This window comes from Scaptodrosophila lebanonensis, unplaced genomic scaffold, assembly GCF_003285725.1.
Source record: "Scaptodrosophila lebanonensis strain 11010-0011.00,11010-0021.00 unplaced genomic scaffold, SlebRS2 tig00000024-arrow-pilon, whole genome shotgun sequence".
Classification (NCBI taxonomy): domain Eukaryota; kingdom Metazoa; phylum Arthropoda; class Insecta; order Diptera; family Drosophilidae; genus Scaptodrosophila; species Scaptodrosophila lebanonensis.
In genome coordinates, this window is record NW_022060538.1 from 16,065,275 (window position 1) to 16,087,479 (window position 22,205).

At 39.1% G+C, this 22,205-nt stretch overlaps 1 protein-coding gene across 13 annotated transcripts in view; it reads right to left on the reverse strand.

The window, feature by feature from the left end:
• The window catches only part of LOC115620830 (protein lap4), a 91,705-nt gene that overhangs the window by 43,981 nt on the left and 25,519 nt on the right, over positions 1–22,205 (reverse strand). For all 13 annotated transcript variants that reach the window (XR_003995247.1, XR_003995246.1, XR_003995239.1 and 10 more), the window contains exons 4-9: positions 18,271–18,853; positions 16,155–16,573; positions 9,764–9,978; positions 9,047–9,400; positions 8,895–8,974; positions 8,541–8,830 (exon numbers count right to left, since the gene is read on the reverse strand). Coding sequence is in view for 4 of the 13 variants with exons in the window: in XM_030514261.1 (XP_030370121.1) it covers positions 8,541–8,830; positions 8,895–8,974; positions 9,047–9,400; positions 9,764–9,978; positions 16,155–16,573; positions 18,271–18,853 (1,941 nt within the window). In the remaining 9 variants the exon portion in view is untranslated. The remainder of the gene's footprint in view (positions 1–8,540; positions 8,831–8,894; positions 8,975–9,046; positions 9,401–9,763; positions 9,979–16,154; positions 16,574–18,270; positions 18,854–22,205) is intronic.

Sequence of the window (22,205 nt, forward strand, 5' to 3'; positions counted from 1 at the left end):
AGACACTCGGTGAGACTGGCGGTCGAGAGTTCAGAGTCCACATTCTCATTGACATTGCATACTGGAGATATTTGGCTAACTTGGCAAATTGGCCAACCGTTGAGTGAAACTTGAAGCACTTTTTATGCAAATTTAATGTGCCACAAATTTATGCAACAAAGTTTGCGTTAGATTCTCCATATTTATAGTCCTGCCATGTGCTGGCAGGCGCTTGCACGAAATGCTGATGATTCTTTTGACAGGCGACAGAGCTGAAGCCCGAGTTTGAGTTTGAGCCTCAGCCTAGGACTGGGCGGACCTATGTCAAGCCATCAGTAATGATATTGAATTTCTACAGCAGATGACCAACCGGCAGAGCGACCGAGCGACCGTGCGACCAATCGATTTTAATTACATTGGCATTTTCAATCAAGAGCTAGAGATCAAGTGTTTAATTGCGTTGCTCTTAGCTCTGAGCTATAAAGCTCCCATTTGGCTGACATTTGCCTAGACACGTGACATCGACAAGCTCATTACATTTTTGATACACATTTATAAATGTATTAAGTCATGATTGTGTCCCAATACTTTCGTACTGGTCGAGTTTTCTGAAATTTTAATGACGTTGTGTGTTTTCAATCACGAAAAGTATTTTAAGCTTCATAGGAAAAAATATCAAATGGAATTGTAATTGTTTCTATTTACAATTTATTTTACAATTATTTGGCAGAAACATTTGCTTCATCACTAAAAACTACAAAAAATATACGAGTATATTAATTCAATTGAAATACTCATCGGTTGCTAGGTATATAGACCAAACAAATTTGTAATCTACTCTCGAGCCAAAAAAAAAAGGCACTTTGAATAAAAACGGATAGCAATTGATGCCACTACGTTTGATTTTTGAAGAGTTGACTGAAATGGGTATGAAACCTTTAATGATCTAATTTGTGGTGCCTGGAGGGCACGTGCCAAACAAATAGGACGATTGGGTCTTGACACGGTCAATGGGGCCAACACAAATGATTAATGGCGGCCAATGGCCTGCCAGCGAATGCGTGCGCTGCCATTTTTACTCTTTTTCTCTCATTTTTTTTTTCGTTTTATTGACAAATTGCAACGCAGAAAAAAAAACAAATTCAAAGGCAAAGTCGAAGTGGAATTCGAGCGTTAGAATGTGGTGACAAAAATTAATGAATAAACTTTTTATGACATGCCGAAAAATGAATAGAAGCCAAAGCAAAGGCAAATAATGAAATAAATTCTGTAAAATATTTGGTCGGGCGGGTAATAAAGTAAGGTAGGCCGAAACAACAAACAACAAAGCCAACAGGCAAAAGCAACAAAAACAACAATCAACAGTTCAGCTTTGTTTGTGATTTCTAGTTGGCTCTTTTTTTTTGGGTTTGGTGGCCAATCGTTTAAATGATTTCATCTTTCATTTCTATGTTGTGCGGCAATGTTCGAGCATGTGTGTCAGTGTGTGTATGTGCACATATCTTATCAGCAACATACAATAACAACAGCCACAATGAACACAACGGTGGAATGCTTAAAGCCCAATTGATAAGAGCTTGCAGTAAAAAAGACACAGCCCATTCCAATGACGCGTCGTAAAGCAAATAAAACCCACACAGAGAGATTAAACAACAGTGGAAGAGACAGAGTGAGCGTAATGTAGTTAAAAGGTAACTGAGTCGGACTGAATTTTTGAAAGCATTATGTGTACAAATACACAAAACTGCACTTTACTGTACTTTACTAGCTATTGACCTTGGTCCACCTGTCGTATGTGTAATGTAATGGCTTGCTGCTCGAATGCTCGTATATGCCTGCCTGTCTGCTTATCAAAATTCTTAAGCCACGACATAGAACTGATATTGAAAATTTGGAATGAATTCAGGGGCGGGACAATGGGGAACGACAGTTGGATAGGGGGTGTGAAAACGTGTGCGACCCAAACATATCAGTTGTGGGCAGGCAGGTGATAAATGGGCTTAAAAAAGAAATATAGATGACATCATTGCCTTGACATTAATTTGTTCGCTGTGGGCTTGAGAAGTGCGGCAACGAACTTGCTACGTACACCACAGCTATAATACAAGTAGTTCCAATTTTAAACGAAACTACTGAGCAGTAAACAGTTAAGTTTACCGATAAATAATGCGAACCAATATAGTTGAACATAATCATGAATCAATTGGAAAATGTACCAAACATAATTTATAGTAAACAAAAAAACAGGTTTAACTGCAAGCCATAAACTAAAATCCTTCTGAGCATTGAATTACTTTTTAAAAGAGCCGAAATATAGAACATTTTCAATTTAAATGAAAAGCATTCTTGCCGCAGTCGAAAAACTAACAAAACTTAATCCTTTTACAAGTCGTTTGCAGTATTTGTTTTGCGAAAAAGCCTTTAATTTGCATTTGCATTGCCAAAACCCTTTTTTGTTAGAGAGTCATGAATAAAGCCCTCGGCATTGTTGGACGTTCCAAGGTCTGCGATGGCTACATTTTAATGAATTGTTTCAGTTTTATGCTTCAGTCCATTAACATGTTCATTTCTAATGAAGTGTATTGAAAATTCTGCATATTGTTTGACAGTAGCAATGTTTCCAAAAATAATAACTTTTAGTTCCAGAACAATTAATAATAAGGAGTTGGGCACAGTTCAAATCTCAGAAAGTACAACTACTTTTTAACTTTTACGATTTGTTCACGACATCGACTCAAAGCACTTTAAGGGGCACATTCAAATCTGTCGCCAACTTCAGAGGCATTTGCAATAAGAGTAGCTTCAACATTGTGGAAAATTGTAAAATGTCTGCCTGGCATTTATTGCATTTTTGTTTGTGTGCGATGTGTCAAGTGAGTGAGTTGGTGGTGTGACTTGAAATGTGGATGTAGGAGGGGCAGGGAAGTGCTAAACTTAACATGCAACTGTGAAAAGCGCTGGAAAAGCTGACGCACTTGGCATATTTCATTAACAGTTGCCCGCCAATAACTACCGTTGAATATACTTATGCATATACATATATACGGGTGTATACGTGTATGTGGGTGGGCGTGTTTGTCTAATGGAAAATTTATCAAATTATAATGCAAATACTTTAAACTGTTCTTAGCAGAGAAGGGTGTGTAATAAATAAATGTAGATATAAGAGTATTGAAGAGAAAAGAAACTTGGGCACAAATTGAATTTGCCATTGAAAAGCAGGGCGGCAGAGAGGCGATGGCAAACAATGTAACAAAAGGCCAACAACATGTAGCAGTGTATACAAGTAGTTTGTAATAACAATGAGCAAACACAAAAGTATAAGCAAACATAACAATAGTTCAATAAGTAAGCAAAATGGCAGCGAAGAAAGGCGAGCCAATCAGGACAAACCAACTCACACACTCGCACGCACCACACATGCGTGACTTGCCGGCCAAGACGATGGTGCGCTGCAGAAATGAATGAATGCATGAAGAAAGAAGGGAAGGAAAGAGGGAAGGAAGGGTGGATGCTAGGCAAGGCAGCTACATAAAAATCAATTGCATGCCTTAAGGTTATCAACGGGTTATTTATTGGCAAGTGAGGCGCCCCCGACTTCCCACAATGAATTTAGCAGTTGCAGTTGTTGTTGTTAAGCCAGTTGTTGTAGTTCGTCTTGCGAATCTGTTGCAGCTGCAGCAGAAGGAAATTGTGAGCATTGATACGCTGCAAATGCAGCATATTGTTTGCATTGCAAGCTCCAAGGCTCAACAGCAACACACACACACACACACACACACACACACATGAGCATGCATAGACAGCCGCCAGCCAGCAACCAAGAGGAATGCTAGAAATTCCGCAAATCTTGATTGTATTGCCAGAGCGCAGCAGATCAAACCAAAAGAAAAATAGAATAAATACCGAAATATACACAAAAAAAGGGGGCCAACAAGAAATTTCAGGAAAACGGATATCCACACACACACCCTCGAACGCACACACACACACACACGCACACTAACGTGTTAGTGTTTGTAGTGTGCAAATATGCCAGCCAAAAGCGAATGGTGGAAGTCATTGCACAGTGGTGCAAGTTTAGAATCCAATCGAAGAGAAGGAACAATTCCTATGCTGGAGTGAAAGATTCTTAGTTGTTCGAACTAAGTTCCCATATTCCTATATCCCTATACTACCAAAGAAAGAGAAGTAAATTTAAGACCAGTTAATCTATTTACTGACTTTAATCATTTTCTCCAAATGGGAATCTTATTCAAGTTCCACTGACATAAATAAACTTTTCATCGCACGGTCTCAAGCACTATTGTTTAGATCCTTTCGAGCAATTTAATATTTGACAGAACAAAAAAATATTTTGGAGATGTAGTTTGAGTTTAAGGCTTCTTCCTTAAGTTTTTGAGTCTTGAAATATTATACCATGGAATCTATTTCTCATAATGTAAGTATTGGAATCTTAAATATTTCAGATAAAGGTTGCCAATTCGATTTGTAATTTAAAAACCAATTCATTATAATGCATAATTAATGTTTTAGAATATCCCGGTTTTTTTATGCTATTCAAGTAAGAAGTAGCCCTGGTTTTATACATTTTCCTTTCGAATACCGTTATTTAATATTATTGTTATTATGAGTGCGCGGATTTAGAAATAGCTTTGAAACGTTATGTTTGCAATGCAGACCATTTTCGCAATCTTCGTTGGCGCCATCGAATCTGTATAAACAAGTCGAAAAACTACGAAACTGCTGAAGGAGCTCATTTCTGCGTATGAATTGCAGCCAAATGCAAATAAAAGTGCAACAAATTGCTGCAAAGCTGAAGCTATGTGTGCTCTGCGTGTCCGTGTGCGTGTGTATGTGGAAGGCAAACATTCAAAAAAGGAAGCTTCTTGTGCTTCAAGGCGCACGACAATGGCGACAATGTTGGATAGTTGGTTCCTCGGTTGGCTCGTTGGGAAGTTGCTGATGAGCCTCGTTTAACCTTCCAGTAGTTGGACTTTCTTTGTGCGGGTCTGGCGCGGAAGTGCCAAGAGTACGAGTGTTTGTCGATCTGTGTTTGTATGTGGCCTTGCCACAAGCTGAACTACATTTAAAGGCCACACACACTATGCCATATAACTGCTTGCTTATTTGCACTTGAAATTCAATTTTCGTCGGCATACGATGCGTATGTGCAACGCACGGCAGGTGCTTTGTGCGCGTGTGTGTGTGTGGGTGTGCGAGTGCAAAAACTTTCTAGACGCTTTTATCAATAATTTTCCTTTAGCAGCAGCAGACTAACGACCCGTAAGCGAATTATAACAGACACTCTGACGACGCCCCCAAAGAAGAAAGAAGAGCGGCAAAAATGCAAAGTGGGGGAGATATAACAGAGAGCAAGAAAAAAATCAATATGCTCGGCACACCTGAAAGTTTAGACCGTGACCACAGTGGGATATTAATAAAGCCGAACTACCTTTACCTAACAAAGTGGCTATATAAATATGTAGTATGTACATATGTATGTATAAGTTTGTGGTACCTTTGATCGCCCCATACACTTATTAGTTTTCAATTTAGATTTTGTCGAATACATTTCTTGAAGTCAAATAGCTTTTTCCAATTACTTGGCAGTGGTTCGGTTCGATCTGGCAAAATTTTATGTATTATCGAAACGGAATGTTTATATGTAGTAGTTTTTTCGAATTGTGCCTTAAAGACGGATGATTAATTGAACCTTTAGCTATTTACAATCTCACCTCGGAGAACTCTGAGATTCTATACTTCACAAGTATACGAGTATACCACAGTAGACAGCAAAATATTTCAATTGAATGAAAAGTAAGGGAATAACATCGCTGTGAAAAACTCAACCTTGTTTTAAAAAAAAGTAACTACTAATTCATATTTCATTCATCTTTCAGAATATGTTACTCATGTATTTAGATGGCATTGGAAGACATTACAACAGGCATATTCGAATAAATCGTTGGAGGAATTGCTATCAAGAACTAGCCATGGGAGCTCAGTTCAGAGACGCTGAAAAGATTCGGTCTATCTGCTCGCTTAATAGTGCATCTTATATAGCACTTTCGTAAAAGTCGCCGAGCTATAGGTAGGTTTGTGCGCAGCTTGACTGTATTTCACACTTTTGCCAAAAATTTTTGTAATTACGCGCTGGCTTTATACTTAGTATGACTAAGCGCACAAGTGTTTGCTGCCAGCATTCCCCCCATTTTTGCTTCTTCACACCCACAGTTTTAGCGGCATGTGAAGTTGTGTCCATTGTTGAATTTTTTCTCTAGGTCGCGACAAGTTCGACAACAGCGATGACAACAACAACAACAACAATAATAATGACGACGCCGACGCGTTCAAGTGCAATTTCAGGTGGCCAAAAAATGTGCGTTGTTATTGTTTTTACGTCTTATACGAGTGAGTAGTGTGTGCCTGTTTATACTTGTGTGCTGTGTGTGTTGGCAGCAGCAGCCGCAGCAGGCAAACAATAAACTTTAATAATAAGCAAATAATAAAAATATAGAGGCAGACTGTCGCGTCGTCTTTGCGCGCTCGCGACGTTGACAAAGCGTAAGCGTAACTAAAAAATGACTAAAATGAGTGGCGGGCGTGCAAAGCGTCCCAAGCCCCAAGCCCAAAGCCAAATGGCAATTGCACTCACATACAAACACTACACATACACACACTCACACTCTCTTTAAAAAATAAATAAATTTCGCTCTCACAGGTGAGTGTTGGCGGCTAGCGGTTCATTTCATTTTCATTTACTTTGTTTGCTTCTTTCTTCTTGTTAGTATTGTCAAGCGAATTTTTCAACTTGTTGCCTGCCCGCTCTACGCTCAATTGTAATGAGGCAGGCTCTCGGCGCACTCTCCACTGAGTGGAGTTACGCTCTCCTCTTCACTCCATATCCACTCTATCGGTGTGCATTCATGTGTGTGAATGGGAGTGTGAGTGTGTGTGTATTTATACACACACTGTATGTATGTATGTGCAGCGGCTGTTTGGTTTATCAGCACCTCTTCGTATATTTTGCAAGCCGCAATCCAGATAGCACATAGCTGATAAGATTTCGAGCATTATAAACAAGCCCGTTGTACATAAGCCAGCATAGCTGTATATATAGTACATACGTATGTGTGGGTCTCTCTCTGTGTGCGTGCTATTTTGGGCCAAATTGATGTTGTTTACCTGTTGCGCGCATGTAAGTATTTTCGTGCACGTATGTATGTTTGTATGTATGTACATATGTATGTACGAGTAGGTATGCTTGTAGGCCGACCTATGTATGTAGCTGTTGTAATAACGCGCTTTTAATCGCCGTCCCTTTGGCCTCTGATTTTATTATGTAATTAAGTTCGGCTTCCAAGTCGGAAGTTGAATACAAAATCAGGCGTATTTTATTTTTAGACTACACTTTCTTGCCGCTAGATACATACATACATATGTACATATGAACATTAAATTGGCGAGCGGTGACTGATATACTGATATAGGCGGACTCTATGAATCACAAGTTTAATGCTTATCCAGCCATAAAGCGAAGACCTGATATACATAGTATACCTAGTATGCAAGCGTCAGCGGCCATAAAACATGACTGACCTATATATACATACATACTTGTATGTATGTATGTGCATACCTACATAGTATATGGGAACTATTTTACATACAGTCATGATCAAAGCAAAAGGTACACCGCTCGCTTCAAACTGAAGAGGCCTGCATTTCGCAGTAGAGCTTTGTTTGAAAGCGAAAATACTATATAATCCTGAACTCCCAAAGATGAGTCCTAAAGCCATAACATACTATAGATCTACTTGTAATTTGAGAAAATTGTATGTCTAATTTGTGAACATTATCGAATTGGGTATTTGTTATTCATTCAATACTTATTTGTTGGCAAAAATGTGTGCAATAAATACCTAAATATTTATTTTGTATGAAGTACGACAATCAGACTCCATCTCTAGAACTAAATATTCCCCATCGCAATTTACAATGTTACTCAAATAAAGCAACCAATAATGTTTGAATATAAAAATATTTTAGGGATCACTTTGTATCGTTTCTGGAAAAGCAACCAGAAGTTGCGGGAATACCAACTATTTACATTCGCAAACATTAACATATTTATGTTAATGCACCTATTTCATTGATCACTATTGTATGTACAAATACACATGTATATTGTAAAAAGTATAAAGAGAGCGCATGGAGAATTGAGACATATATCGATTGTATATTGATTTTCCGTGCTGATAAAGACGTAATGTAAAAATTTAACACCTCAAAGGGCGGCGTGCCGAAATGCTATCAAATTATTGATTATTATTTATAGAGCATTAAGTTTTTCTTGCCAACTACGTAGTTTTGTTTAATAATAGAGAAAGCAATGCATTTACACACAAGTATTTTACGGAAGTGCTTCGATGTATAATTTAATTAAAATTATTTGGCATACCATGGGTTAACATTCGACGAGAACTATACTTGCATTGTTGTTGTTGGACATTTGTAGAAAGAGAGTAAAAGGGGAAAAAGAAAAAAAAAACACTCACCCGCCTGCTCGGACGTTGGAGCAGTTGTTGCTGCTAAGGGCGTGAGGGGGGCGTTGAAGGACTGTTGTTGTTGTTGTTGTTGCAGTTGCTGTTCCTGCTGCAGCTGTTCTAATTGCTCTGCATCCGCATTCTCCTCAATGGGCGATTGCAGCTTGGTCAGTGAGTGCTGAGGGGTTACGGGTAGCGGTTCGTTGCGCTCCTGAGAGGCCAGGGCATTGGCTAATATCTCGGTGGCCTGTTTATCGGTCATCTGCTGGACACGCTTGTTCTTCAGATGATGGGGTGTGTCCCTTCAAGGAGTAAACGGTACTTCACAGCTGGCCCAACATTATGAGTCTATTATAGTCAACTTACCGTCTGTGCAGCTTGGGCGGACGCTTGTAGAAATCATCGTCCTCGCCCTCGACTTGGAAGCCAACACGCCGCTCGGACTCCTAGGGTTAAAAAATAAAGTAAACTACATGTTCAGCACCAGAAGTATAAACTGCTTTTGAGGAGACACTTACAAAGTCCTCCTCCTGCTCGTCATTAGCGCCAACGTCGGAGGCGGCGGGCGTGGCTGCTACAACTGCAATCGGCGTTGTTGTTGCAGCAGCTGTGTTGTAATTGTTGTTGTTGATAGCGGCTAACTCATGCTGTGAGTTACCCTGTGCGGTTTGTGGCACTGCTATGGGTGTTGGTGTTGCTGTTGTTGCTGTCCCCGTTGGTGAAACAATGCCCACACTTGGCTGTTTGGAATTCAACACAGCAGCTGGTTGTTGTATTTGCTGCGACACCGTTGGTGTGTTGACCTGCTGGTGATTATTCGATATGGTTCGCGTTTCCGCTGTGGTTTCTGTCACGACTGGTCTGTGTCCATTCTATGAAAATAGTGGTTCGGCGTTAATAGAAAATAAAAATGTTATTAACAGACGAAGTATGTAATTAACAGCGGCATGTGAAACGAAATGTAAAGCGAATGTAAGAAATAAAAAAGATTCAAAGAATTCAAAAGAATTTTAAGGCATTATTATTCTTAAAAAAATATTACATACTCGTACATACATAGATAGATAGATAGGTAAATGGATAACAGAAAGCACTTAACATTAAGTACATGGTATAAATGAATAGAATAGAGTAATACTGGAAAATTACGATTGAATGCCCAACACCGCCAAAATGTACTGCAATACACGCTCTCTACAATAAGCCGATTAATTTGTTTGCTTGCGCCTTCTTACCTCCTCGGGCAATGCCACCAGATTGGCATTCTCCTCGTGCCGACTACGCTCCACTTTCAACTTTTGCGCCTTGGCCTTCAGATCCTTTGGATGCGGCGTGTTCTGGCGCACAAATGGCGTGTCCTTCTCCTGGGCGGGCTCCTCGAAAAACTTGACCACAGTCCGCGAGGGCTCGCGCTCCTCATATGGCTCGGAGTCCGATTCCAGGTCGCGTGCTGCGATAAAGTGCAAAATGTTCGAATCAATAGCTGATAAATGGCTGTGTGGATCGCACATAATAGTAGTTCTAGTATATAGCATGCACTAAGACGATCATAGCTGGATGGTTAGGTATGCATATACTTGTATGTGTAAGTGGTATACTGATATCTCTATAATGAACGCATTGTACGCCTCTGCTCTCGCTACTCGGGCTACAGACATCAAATTCAAAGTCAATAAATTTACGTTATTGTTGGCAATTAAAAAGCAATAGCAACAGCAACAACAACAACAACAAGAACGGGAACCGCACTATTTTGGACAGCCACCTCTCGTAAACAGTTCGTCTAAGCACTTTTCATCAGTCATGGTGTGTGGTGTGTGTGTGTGTCATAAATTTAACACCGCTGCGTAAACAACATAAAAGTTGCAACATGTGGGTAATCAGCAGACACCACCCCCCGAGCAAATAACCTGTGGCACAACAAAAGCAGCAATTGTTGGAGGGGCTCTCCGATAAACAGATGCAAATTGTTGTTTATGACGGAATTAGATTTATGCCTTAAGTAGCTGCATCCCCAGCCCTAACCCCAAACCCCATCCAGCCACGTCCAAGCTCACAGTCTCTACTGATTTGGCACTGCGAGACAAACTACGAAATTTTTAAATCCAGAAAAGAAGAAGCGCGACCAAGTCGAAGACATTGTTGTCGTCACTTCGTCTACTGCTGCCCAATGGAAACATTTTGATGGTTGATTGCAGTTAAACGATACAATTCTATACTACAAGTATTATAATGTTCTTGAAATGAAGATTTATTAGAGGCGACAATACTTGTAAACTGCTCTTCTTCTTCGTTAATATGCTTATTTTAACAAAAAGTGTTTTACCTCTACAAATAATCTCCATTTAGAGAAATTAATGTAAGAAAATAGCGATGCAACTGTTATCGATGACCGATGCAATACCATATATCGAAGATGCATCTCTGTTTGCTCTTAACATCGGAAATTTGGGGGCGCTTTTTGATTTTTGATTCCAACGAAATTACAGAGGAGATGGGTTTGAGAATAATTCATTTAAATAATAGAACAAATTCGAAATACGTATCTCAAGTTTTTAAGAGCCAATCACTTTTTTGCGGACTATTTACATATTTCTTGCTACACAAATTAGTCTCTCATTGATCGGAAAGTCTAATTTTGTTCAAACATCGATTTTTTTTATTTAAGAAGCATCGATATGCACGAGAGTCGATGCTTACATCTAAGCTTATATCCCTAATCTACAGACCAAGTTTGGTTTTTGTGGGCTAAGCCGTTTCGGAAATCTAGGCGCTCATCCAGACGGACGGAGTGATCCGTTGGCATGTTTTATTTCGAATTTTATCGTCATGTAATTGAGAATATAGCTACTTTACCCGAAGGGTATAAAAACAGACTACAGAAGCGAATACCAGTGAACAATTACGAATATTTAAGGGATAGCTGAGGTCATCCGGATGCTTACCATAAAGGCAGTGAACGATTATAAGATTTAATGCCATGGTGTCAGAAGCGCTCTTTTGTGCCTGATAATCAATAGCCTTTATTTGCAGATTTGGAGATTGATTTGATAGGCTGGCAACGCTTCTACATATCGGAATTGTCGCTGCTGCATCGCTTTAAGCGTTATCTCAACTTAGTTTGTTCATATTTCCAACCGTGCTATGCACACAGCGGGGTGTGTCATCAACACTGCCGATTAAATTCGGCTAGGTCAGCCAGAATGGGCCTAATACATACACACATACTCGTATGTATGTACATACTGTGCACCGAGTCCATATGTGGGCCACATACAAGTAGTATGAAGATTTATGTAAATGAAAAAACTAGCAATAATAACAATAATGCCTGGTGTCGTTATTTTTCGTCATTGTTTTCATGTCGGCGACGGCGTCTAGGCGTTTGGACTTGACTCCCTATGGCTTAATTGGATAATTTGAGCGGCGTTTAGCGACGCGACTTACATAAATGGGGACAGACGGCCAGTCAGACAGCCAGTCTATTGAAAACAATAAAATGCGTTTGATCTTGAACATGCTTCACACATCAGTGTTAAGTCTATAAAATAGCAAATACGAGCCCCAGTAGGAGAAGATAATACGTTCAAGTAAACATTATTTGAGAGCCACACTCATTCACAGCCGACGAGCTGAGCTGAAAAACGTCGCCATCGAAGCTTGTCTCGGGAGCTTGATGTAAATATGGCCAAAAATAGCTCAGCTAGTAGCCGATGATATAATCCATTCGTTTGTATACAAACCAAGGAAATGTATAAAACTAGTTTTTGGTTTCGATTGCGCGAATTGAGCGGAAATCCAAACAACAGTTATTCTGAATACCAAAGCAGCGTGTGTAAAAAATAAATAAATGAACAATAAGAAAACAAACAACCTTGCTTGTGCGTTAGTCTGTAGTGGACACTACTACCACATTAAAGCCAACGATTAAACTGAAAACATGTTAAGGTTTACTCTTGAATTCAAGCTCAGTTCGTGAATGAGCTTAGAGTTTAATAACTGATTAACTGATGAGAAGCTTATACGCCTATCTAGCCATATCGGATTTTGGGGAATCCTCACACCTTACTTATGGAAAGAAACCGAACTACAAGTATTTCCGCATATATAGTAATACTGAAAAGTAGAAAATACTTTGAGAGCCAAAATACTTGTAGTACTAAATCGTAGTTAGCTGTCGCTTATCAATAGTGTATCAATATAGCCTCTAACCCAATCGAGATTGAAATATTTTCAAATACTATATAATAAGGGAAAGTGATTAAAAAGAGGTGGGTTTGCAAACTCATCTTATCTATCAACTCTATCCCAATACACAATAATGCACTATAAATCGAAAATGAATAAACTTAAGATTTCTCTTTATAAATCAAGTCAATTTGTGCTTCCCGCGAACTCAATGCGACAATCACCAGCAAATACTTGTAATGCAAACAAACTGAAGAAATTTCGCCGAATTCTGTCAAAGACATCTGCCACCATTCTCAAGAGGGCCTTTCGAGCTATGATTATGGCTGGTTGCGTGACCCAATTGCCTTAAAGAAAACAGATTTAAGACGAATTGATATCTTCTGTAACTCATTGTCGCTCTGCGACTGAAAGGGTTAAAATATATATAGTACTTGCATCGGTCAATATTGATAAGACATCGGCATTTAGTAAATGATATCAAAAAGCTATGGAAAATCATAAGCAATGCAGTTCAGATTTTAAAAACAAGCCATTTTATAAGAGGCAACAAATTTACCTAATATCGATATATAACAGGAATTATCCCAATTATGTTCGTTTATTGCTGATAAACAGCCTCATTAGACACTTCTTATGCCAATTCCTGTAATATTTTTTATTTGCCTGAGAGGTTCCACTGTTAAGTGTCTGCCTGACAGCTCATTAATAGTGGCTTGTTTTGGTCTCGTAAACGTCCAGTATTTATATATATATATTTTTTTTTATATTGCCACACTCGTATCAGCATCGCCGGCACGATCGTAATAATAATTACGCAGCCAATATCGGTCCAGGCACATGACGTCATGAATGTTGACATCACTTCAAGCACGCAATCAGACATGAGCATTCATTGTACATGAATAAAGGGTACACTCGTATTTTGTGGCAACAAACAAAATGTTTGTAACTGATCGGAGCTTTGATCTCAGCGCAATCGATGGATACAAATGATCATTGCGGAGAGAGAGGGAGAGAACTGACTGTCGAGTCGAGCCGTCAAATTAATGGAACATAAAAACAGCAATACTATACTATATACTTGTAATAACATAATCAAATCAAACTACAAATCGAACGAGCACGCACCACCCAAGTGTGTGCGAATCGGGGGGCGGCAGTGGGAGGAGGTGGAGGAATGGGAATGGACTGGGTGTGTGCGTCTTCAATACCTCGCTGGTTGCGCGGCAGAGAGGTGGCCAACGCCCGTAAATACTTGTTGTTATTTCACGTATGACGTCATTGTTGTGATACAAAACTGGTTTTCTCTTTTGATAACTCACAGAACAGAAGAGCATGGTGTTTAGAGCACGGAATGCCGCTGGCCAAGTCGCGACTTGTAACCCCGGTCAGCATTCAAATAAATGTCGGAATTGCGTCTTATAGTAGATCAGCTGTATGAGATTTTAATGATCGGTTCAATAAGGCAGGCATGCAAGTTATAATGAGTGGGGCAGAGCGGGGCAGATGGGGGTGCAAGGGGGCAGAGCGGCATGCTTTCTTAAAGAGGCAGTCATGCTGCAAGCTGTGTACATAATTAGAGTTGTGTCGGCTTCATTGAAAACAGTTCAAAGTTCAAAGTACTATGCTATGTAGGCTACATTCAAGTTCTGGACTATTGGAGGTTCGGGTTATTGGGTTACAGATACGTATGCTTCGATATTCAATGTTTCATTTGGAAACCGTTTCAAATTGATTCCACTTTTAAATGTTTATCTTTTAAGGTTGCTCGGCATACTATTTTATTCTTCATCTATTCTATCTACATTTAGTTCAGCTACTTCTTCTCAATATACAATAATATTTGTCATAATCGTTGACTAGATCGAATTCCAGTTTTTCAAAGTGCGGCAAATTTTGAGAACTTTATAAATGTTTTGTTATGACATTTGAATATTGAACTAAGTTATTAACTGCTTAATTGCTATAATAATAATGGAAATAAAAGTTCAGATAAAAGCAGAATTTTATGATATTGTTCTGTTCGTATTTGGGGAGAATCGGAAAATTTTAGTAAAATAATACTTATTTATATAATAAAAAAAGTTCAAAAGCGATCGTTTAATACAAGTCGAGAATAAACATTATTTGATTTGGAATCAGAGTTGTGTGAACAAATTTTGTGGCCGCACCATATAATAAAATATCTGCGCTAATCTAAATAACGTCCAGATTTTGCCAAATAGCTATTAATCTTAAAGCAACTAAAATTTGTATTGCATGTGTGTGTATTTTTAACTGCGCTCAGCAGCCCGATAATCAAATATGGTCCAATATAATAACATGATCGGCTTTAAAATAAATCAAGTTCAATAGATAAATATTGTGTTTATTAGCTGAGCTTCGATTTGTTTTTGGAGAATAGATGAATCGTATAAACTCAAGTATCTTTGAGAGAATCGCAGCAGAGATAAATTTAAACAGATCGAAGCAATTAAGAGCGATTATTTTGCAGCTCTACTATATAGTACTAAGAATAAGTAGGTTTGCTAGTCGAGCTTACAATTATAAGTGTGTATATTCAATATTGTAATTTAGATTGAATACTCTATAGACTATTAGCACAATACACATCCATTAATTGTAGCTAGCCCGCACAACTCTATTACAAATGGTTAAGCTACAGACAGGCGTTATTAATAGGCGTGTTGGTAGTAGACGCAACGCAAACCTTTCTGTTGATAACTGAAGAATTCCGTCGAGTCGAACTTTTCGCTTGATCTATAAAGCGTCTCAGGTGGGTAATCTTTAATGCAATTAATCAGAGGTTTTTAAATTGAATGAAGGTGCATTTGGAACGTGTGTATGGAGCGATGCAGCAAAACAAAAAGTAGAAGAAATTTACATCAAGAATTTTAAAGCATTTAATACATGATGTCGATAAGTATTTATATTTATTTGGGTGTGTGTGTCTATTTGCGAGTGGTGCTTGCATTGATATTTCAATTAAATGAAAGAAACTTTTGCCAAATACATTTTATATTTTGCATTGCTCGGGAATAAATACGTAATACGAAACAGTTGCCAGCCCGAATTTTGAAAAAGAGAACATTTCCCACTATAATGTGTAGAGGGCACTAGGGAGCTCGCAGGTCTGTGGGTGTGCGAGCGTCTGCTCATCGCCCTTATGTAGTCAGCAGAAGGTGCCACGCCTGCTTATCTTATCATCGACACAAAAGAGCGCGCAGAGATTAAAGAATGGCACAATGATAGGGAGGAGCAGCTTTTGAGTCAGAAATATTACGAGTAATGTCGCCGACTCATTCGGTGGCGCTGGCAATGAACAAACGCGCCACAACCACAACCTCAGCCGCAGAAATGAGCTCACCGGCTAACTTGTTTCCAGCATAGCACCAGGCACCAATAGGGGATCTACTTATACTGAGCTGTACTCACCTGGGGTAAGGGGCTGGTATTCTTGCTGGGGCAGCAGGTAGCAGGAGAGCACCTGTTCGCCCGTTTCCGCATCCGTGTCCGGCTGGAATGTGAGCAGCGGCTGCGACTGGTTCTCCGACAGCCACACAGCCTTCAATTGCAAGTTGACCAGCGAATAGGGCAAGTACAACAGCTGATTGCCGCTCACGTCCAATACATGCAGCACCGTACAGTTTCCAAGCTCTGGCGGCAGCTTCTTCAGTTTGTTATCCCGCAGACTGAGGACCCCCAGATTGGCGCACTGCCCGATCTCCAGCGGCAGATACTCGAGCGAATTGCGATCCACATTCAGGTTGCTCAGCTTGGTCATGCGTCCGATGGAGGCGGGCAGTTCGGAGAGTAGGTTCTCCGTTAGTATGAGCTCCTGCATGTTCTCGCAGCTGCAATTAAAATTTAATTCATTTACAAAGGTAGTTTAATTGGATTGTTAGTTCGTCAAACGTGCGAGTCGTTTGAGCTCCAAGTTCTTCATATAAAAACAAGAAAGGAATGCTAAAGTCGAGCAGGCTCAACTTTTAAATACCCTGTATCTCCCACCAAAAAGGAAAATGAAACAAAAAAAAATTGAATTCATTTAAACAAAAATTATATTAATTAAATTATTTAATTAAATTAAATACAGTTTCAACAGCAGCAAGAACAACAGCTGCTAGCAGCGCTGCGGGCAGAGCTGCAGGCATGTAGATGACAAATTTGAGTTCAAAATACCAAGAATTACGGGAGTTATGAAAAACACGAATTGCGGAAGAGTGGGGGGGGGGTGTATCAGAAAAAGACAGAGACTCGTCCTTTCTCGGACTTAGAATCTGGATACCAAGTTTTGTTATTCTTGCTGAGATCCTTGCGTTCATACAGACGGACGGACGGAAGGACAGACGGGCATGGCTATATCGACTCGGCTTGTCATCCTGTCAATAATATCCATCAATAATATACTTGTATATACTTTGTGGGGTCTGCCACGCCTCTTTCTGTATGTTACATACATTCGCACAAAACTAGTATAGCCTTTCACCCTTTGGGTACAGGCTATAAAAAAATGAAAAAATTGTTGTGGCTATTGAATGCAAACTTTATATAAACTAATGTAATTTTATAATAAGTATATATGGTGTTCGATCTAGTGTTTTTGAAATTTTGTTGTTTTTGACAGTGACAGCTGCTTTTTCAGTGGTAGACTTCGGACGATAGACTTTTTTTTTTTTGGGGTGCCGTTATGGGCAGTGATTTTGCAATTAATTAGTATTTAGTATTAGTATTCATTAACTATTCAGGTCCTTCAGACGAATATCGTGCAAGCCATTCATGAGATAGAGCCAGAAACTGTCACCGAGGTCTTGGAAAACTGGGTTAACAGGATGCGCCACAAGAATGAAATTGTGTTCCATAAATAATGCAAACAATACATACTTTCGAATAATCCCATAAAACACACGACAAAATTGATTTCAGTTTTGTTTTGTTTTTAAATGAAACCAGTATAAGGACCATTTAGTGTATTATCAATCAAACATTTATTAATTATTTTTAATTTGTATCTTCTACTAAAGAACTGGAATTTAAAGGTGGCCAAAAAAAGTTATTTAATTAAAAAATGATTTTGGAATACGACCAAGCCATAAGGGATTCAGTGATAACACTAATGAGTTATTTATTTTGCCATTTGAAGCATCTTTGGCCGTACGGGTTTAGTTCATTTCTTTTCATTTTTATATCCATTTTTTTAGGTCTAAAAAGGTTGCTGACTACTTTCTGTTGGGAATGCACCCATTGATATTTTTGTTATATTGATATTTTTGTTATTAGATATTATTGCACTTTTATATTTTTTCAATTTCGTGTGCTTTGTTTGGCGATAAATAAATAAATAATAAAAGGTCAGTTATTGTTCCTAAATTTGGAGCAAAAATAGTTTTAAAATGTTTAAAAATCAGTTCGATCGGATGACAATCGTTATGTTTTGCTGAGTGCATCGATTTTTGGTGTATAGGTTGGAAAAGGTAAATTAAAAGGCTGGGAGTTTAAATGCAATCTTAGCCAACACTTCTTGGTAAATAGACCGACTTCATTCACTTACTTGCCAAGCGTGTCGTTCAGTCGCTGCAGGCGATTCTGGTCGAGTTTTAAAATGGTCAGTCGGCTCAGCTTGGCGATGCCATCGGGCAGTGTTTCGAGCATGTTCTGTGCCAAATCCAAGTCCGTTAGGCTGGCCAGACCGCTGATCTCGTTCGGCAGCTCCTCCAGTCTGTTCTCGGACACATCGAGGTAGGTCAGTTGTGTTAGTAGGCCCAGCTCGGGCGGCAGACGCTGCAGCTGGTTGTGATCCAGCCAGAGCTCATGCAGACCGGGTAAATAGCCCAGGTATGGTGGCAGCTCCTCGATCTCGTTGTCGCCCAAGTCCAGGCGTTTCAGTTTCGTTAACTGACTTATCGATTCCGGCAAATGCTTGAGCAGATTCTCGCGCAGCTCCAACGATTCGAGCTGTGTCAGACTGCCGAAATCGGCTGGCAATGTGGTAAGTGACATGTCATTCAAGCCCAAAACGGTCAGATTCTTCAGCTGCGAGAATCCGGAGGGCAACTTCGGTATGGGGTTCGAGCTGAAATCGGCCACCTGCAGGCTCTTCAAATGTTTAATGTCATCGGGAATGTCTGGTATATCTGCAAAGTATCGAGAGAGGGAGGGAGAAGAGGGAAATAGATTTAATTCGAATTCAAATTCAATTTCAATTGCGGTCACATTATTCACATTTCTGGCTGCTTTGTTGCCAACATTTTTGAGTGCGCGCAGCTTTATTGATTTTCATATTACGCGACCTATCTAGCCATGCCTTCCACTTGCCCCCACACCCACACCCACACCCATACATACACACACACACACACATACGCCAAGGGGGCTTGCTGCCTTCTGCTCACGCATGAACAACAAGGAAGGCCCTCGATTATTTATTAATAAACTGCTATAAATATTGAGAGTGAGATTTTTTGCATTTGAACAGAAACAAGGACCGGCGCGAAGAACAACGCATAATGGGACAAACACTGACCGGCACAATTATTTTGACAAAACCACACTCATATGTTATATATTTATTAGTATGAGATGGTTGTGGTTCAAATATTTATACCCTGTACTCGTAGGGTAAAAAGGGTATATTAGGTTTGTGCAAAGTATGTAACATTCAGAAGGAAGCATCTCCGACCCTATAAAGTATATATATTCTTGATCAGCATGACGAGAGAAATCGATCTAGATATGTCCGTCCGTCTGTCCGTCTGGATGAACGCGAGGATCTCAGAAACTATAAAAGCTAGAATAACCAAAGTTGGCATCCAGATTCTCCAAGGTCCGAGTAAGGACGAGTTTATTTTTTTTTTTTTAATTTTCCCCCCCTTCCCCCGCTACAGAATTTCGTCAATAGCGTCCACATTTCAAATGCTACCTAAACCAAACTTTGCACACATAATTTATATATAATTGTCTACTGTTGTTATAGCCTGTACCCAAAGGGTGAAAGGCTATACTAGTTTTGTGCGCATGTATGTAACACACAGAAGGAGGCGTGGCAGACCCCACAAAGTATATATATTCTTGATCAGGATGAGAAGCCGAGTCGATATAGCCTTGTCCGTCCGTCCGTCTGTCCGTCTGTCTGTCCGTCTGTCCGTCTGTCCGTATGAACGCAAGGATCTCAGAAAGTATAAGAGCTAGAATAACCAAACTTGGTTTCCATATTCTCCTAAGACCGAGAAAGTACGAGTTTGAGTTTTTTTTCGATGCACCCCCCCACTCCCCCGCAATTCGTGTTTTTTCTTATAACTTCCGTAATTCTCGGAATTTTGAAATCAATTTTGGTAGGTACATCCAGTTAGTAATGTGTCCGTGTGCCAAATTTCATCATGATAGGTCAATTCTGAAGAAAGTTATAGCCATAAGTAAAATCGCTGCTCATGCGCTGCCTCTGTCGGCAGCGCTGCCCGCAGCTGTTGTTGTTGTTGCTGCTTTGGTTCAACTTTGTGCTGCATACATACACGCATATAAACACGCATAGGTACGTGATGTAAATGTATGCTGTTAAAACTAAACATAAACATATATTCTAATTTAATTTAATTAATTAATTCATTAATTTTTTTTAATAATTTAATTTTTTTTTTAAATTTTTTTTTTTTTAATTTTTCTTTTTTTGTGGAGAGTACAGGCTATTTTACTGTCGGGCTTGCTCGACTGTAGCGTTCTATCTTGTTTTATTTTATTTTATTCAATTCGGTCAATTCTAAGAAAAGTTATTAGCGAAACAAATTCTCGCCAGTACAACCCCCACAAACTGCAGCAACAAGTTCGCTCTTCTTCTTCCTCTTTTTGCTGCTGCTTTGGGTGCATATAACTCAGTGACGGAAGTTTACCTGGGTACAGGGTATTACACTGTCGGGCTTGCTCGACTGTAGCGTTCTCTCTTGTTGTTTTGCTTTCATCAAGTTCTATTACCTAATAATGAGTCGAATCAATATTTCCAAATGCGCATTAGAGCTGCATGCAAAACACACAGAGTTGGTGTCTATTGGCAGTAGAACCTATCGATTTCTGGCTTGTTTCAGTAAAACAATTACAGTACCACGTTTAATTTACTAACTGTTTAAAAAATGATGCACAGTTGTAAACACTTTATTGGATCCGGAAACAAAACAAAAGAAGTGTTGCAACACAGGTGCTTAAGCTTCTGCACTCCTTGCAGCCATTCCATTCCTTACAGAGCCAGGACATAAAGTATGTTGTCCTTAGCTGTTATGGTTTGCAAGTTCTCGGTGTTCATACAGACGGACAGTCAATCTAGCCAGAATCAGAGACTTTCTAGACTTAATAAAAAAGCTATTGTAAGTGCTGCAGAAAATAACATGTTATTTAATTACTGTACTGTTTACTGTTTGATTTCAATATTCATAAAATTTCTTGCAAATCAAGAAATAAAAATTGGGACTTCAACTGGGCGGCACTAGTATAGAACAGTAATAAAACCACTACATTATATCACAACTAAATTTGACTTGCATTTGAATATAATAAATTTTCATTTTTCATCTCATTTTTAAAGCCATAATAATAGAACAGTATTTTCGCAGTATTCTTGTAATATTTCAGATGGGATGCGACAAAACTGAGACCTCAAGCGATCACTTCTATTGTAACTAGTTTTCGGAAAACATCATCAACACAATACAAAAGTACATAAGTATTTTACTTATGTATTGATATTTTTATACCCTGTACCCAAAGGGTACAAGGGTATATTAGTTTTGTGCGAGTGCACATGGAACACACAGAAGGAGGCTTGGTAGACCCCACAAAGTATATATATTCTTGATCAGCATGACAAGCGGAGTCGATATAGCCATGTCCGTCTGTCTGTCTGTATGAACGCAAGGATCTCCGAAAGTATAAGAGCTAGAATAACCAAACTTGGTATACAGATTCTCCTGAGCCCGAGAAAGGACGAGTTTGTTCATTTTTTCTGATCCGACGATTTTTTAACGATTTTCTATAACTCCCGTAATTCTTGGAATTTCCGTATACCAAGTTTCATTATGATAGAATGATCGGAAAGAAAGTTATAGCCATATAACCAGGCCCAATGCACAGATACATACATATGTACAAGTACACAAACACGCATAAGGCACGATTCTGATGTAAATATAAATGTATGTATGCATGCATGGAATATTTTATATTTAATTTAGTTAATTAATTAAATTAATTTAAATTAAATTAATTAATTAATTAAATTACTTTTTTGTGGGGTGGTACAGGGTATTTAAGAGTTGAGCCTGCTCGACTTTAGCATTCCTTTCTTGTTGTTTATAAATTCTTGGAATTTTGAAATCAATTTTGGTAGTTACATCCAGTTAGAGCTTATGTGTCCGTGTGCCGTGTTTCATCATGATAGGTCAATTCTGAAGAAAGTTAGTAGCGTTCTCTCTTGTTTTAATTATTTTAAAGAATTTTTTTTTC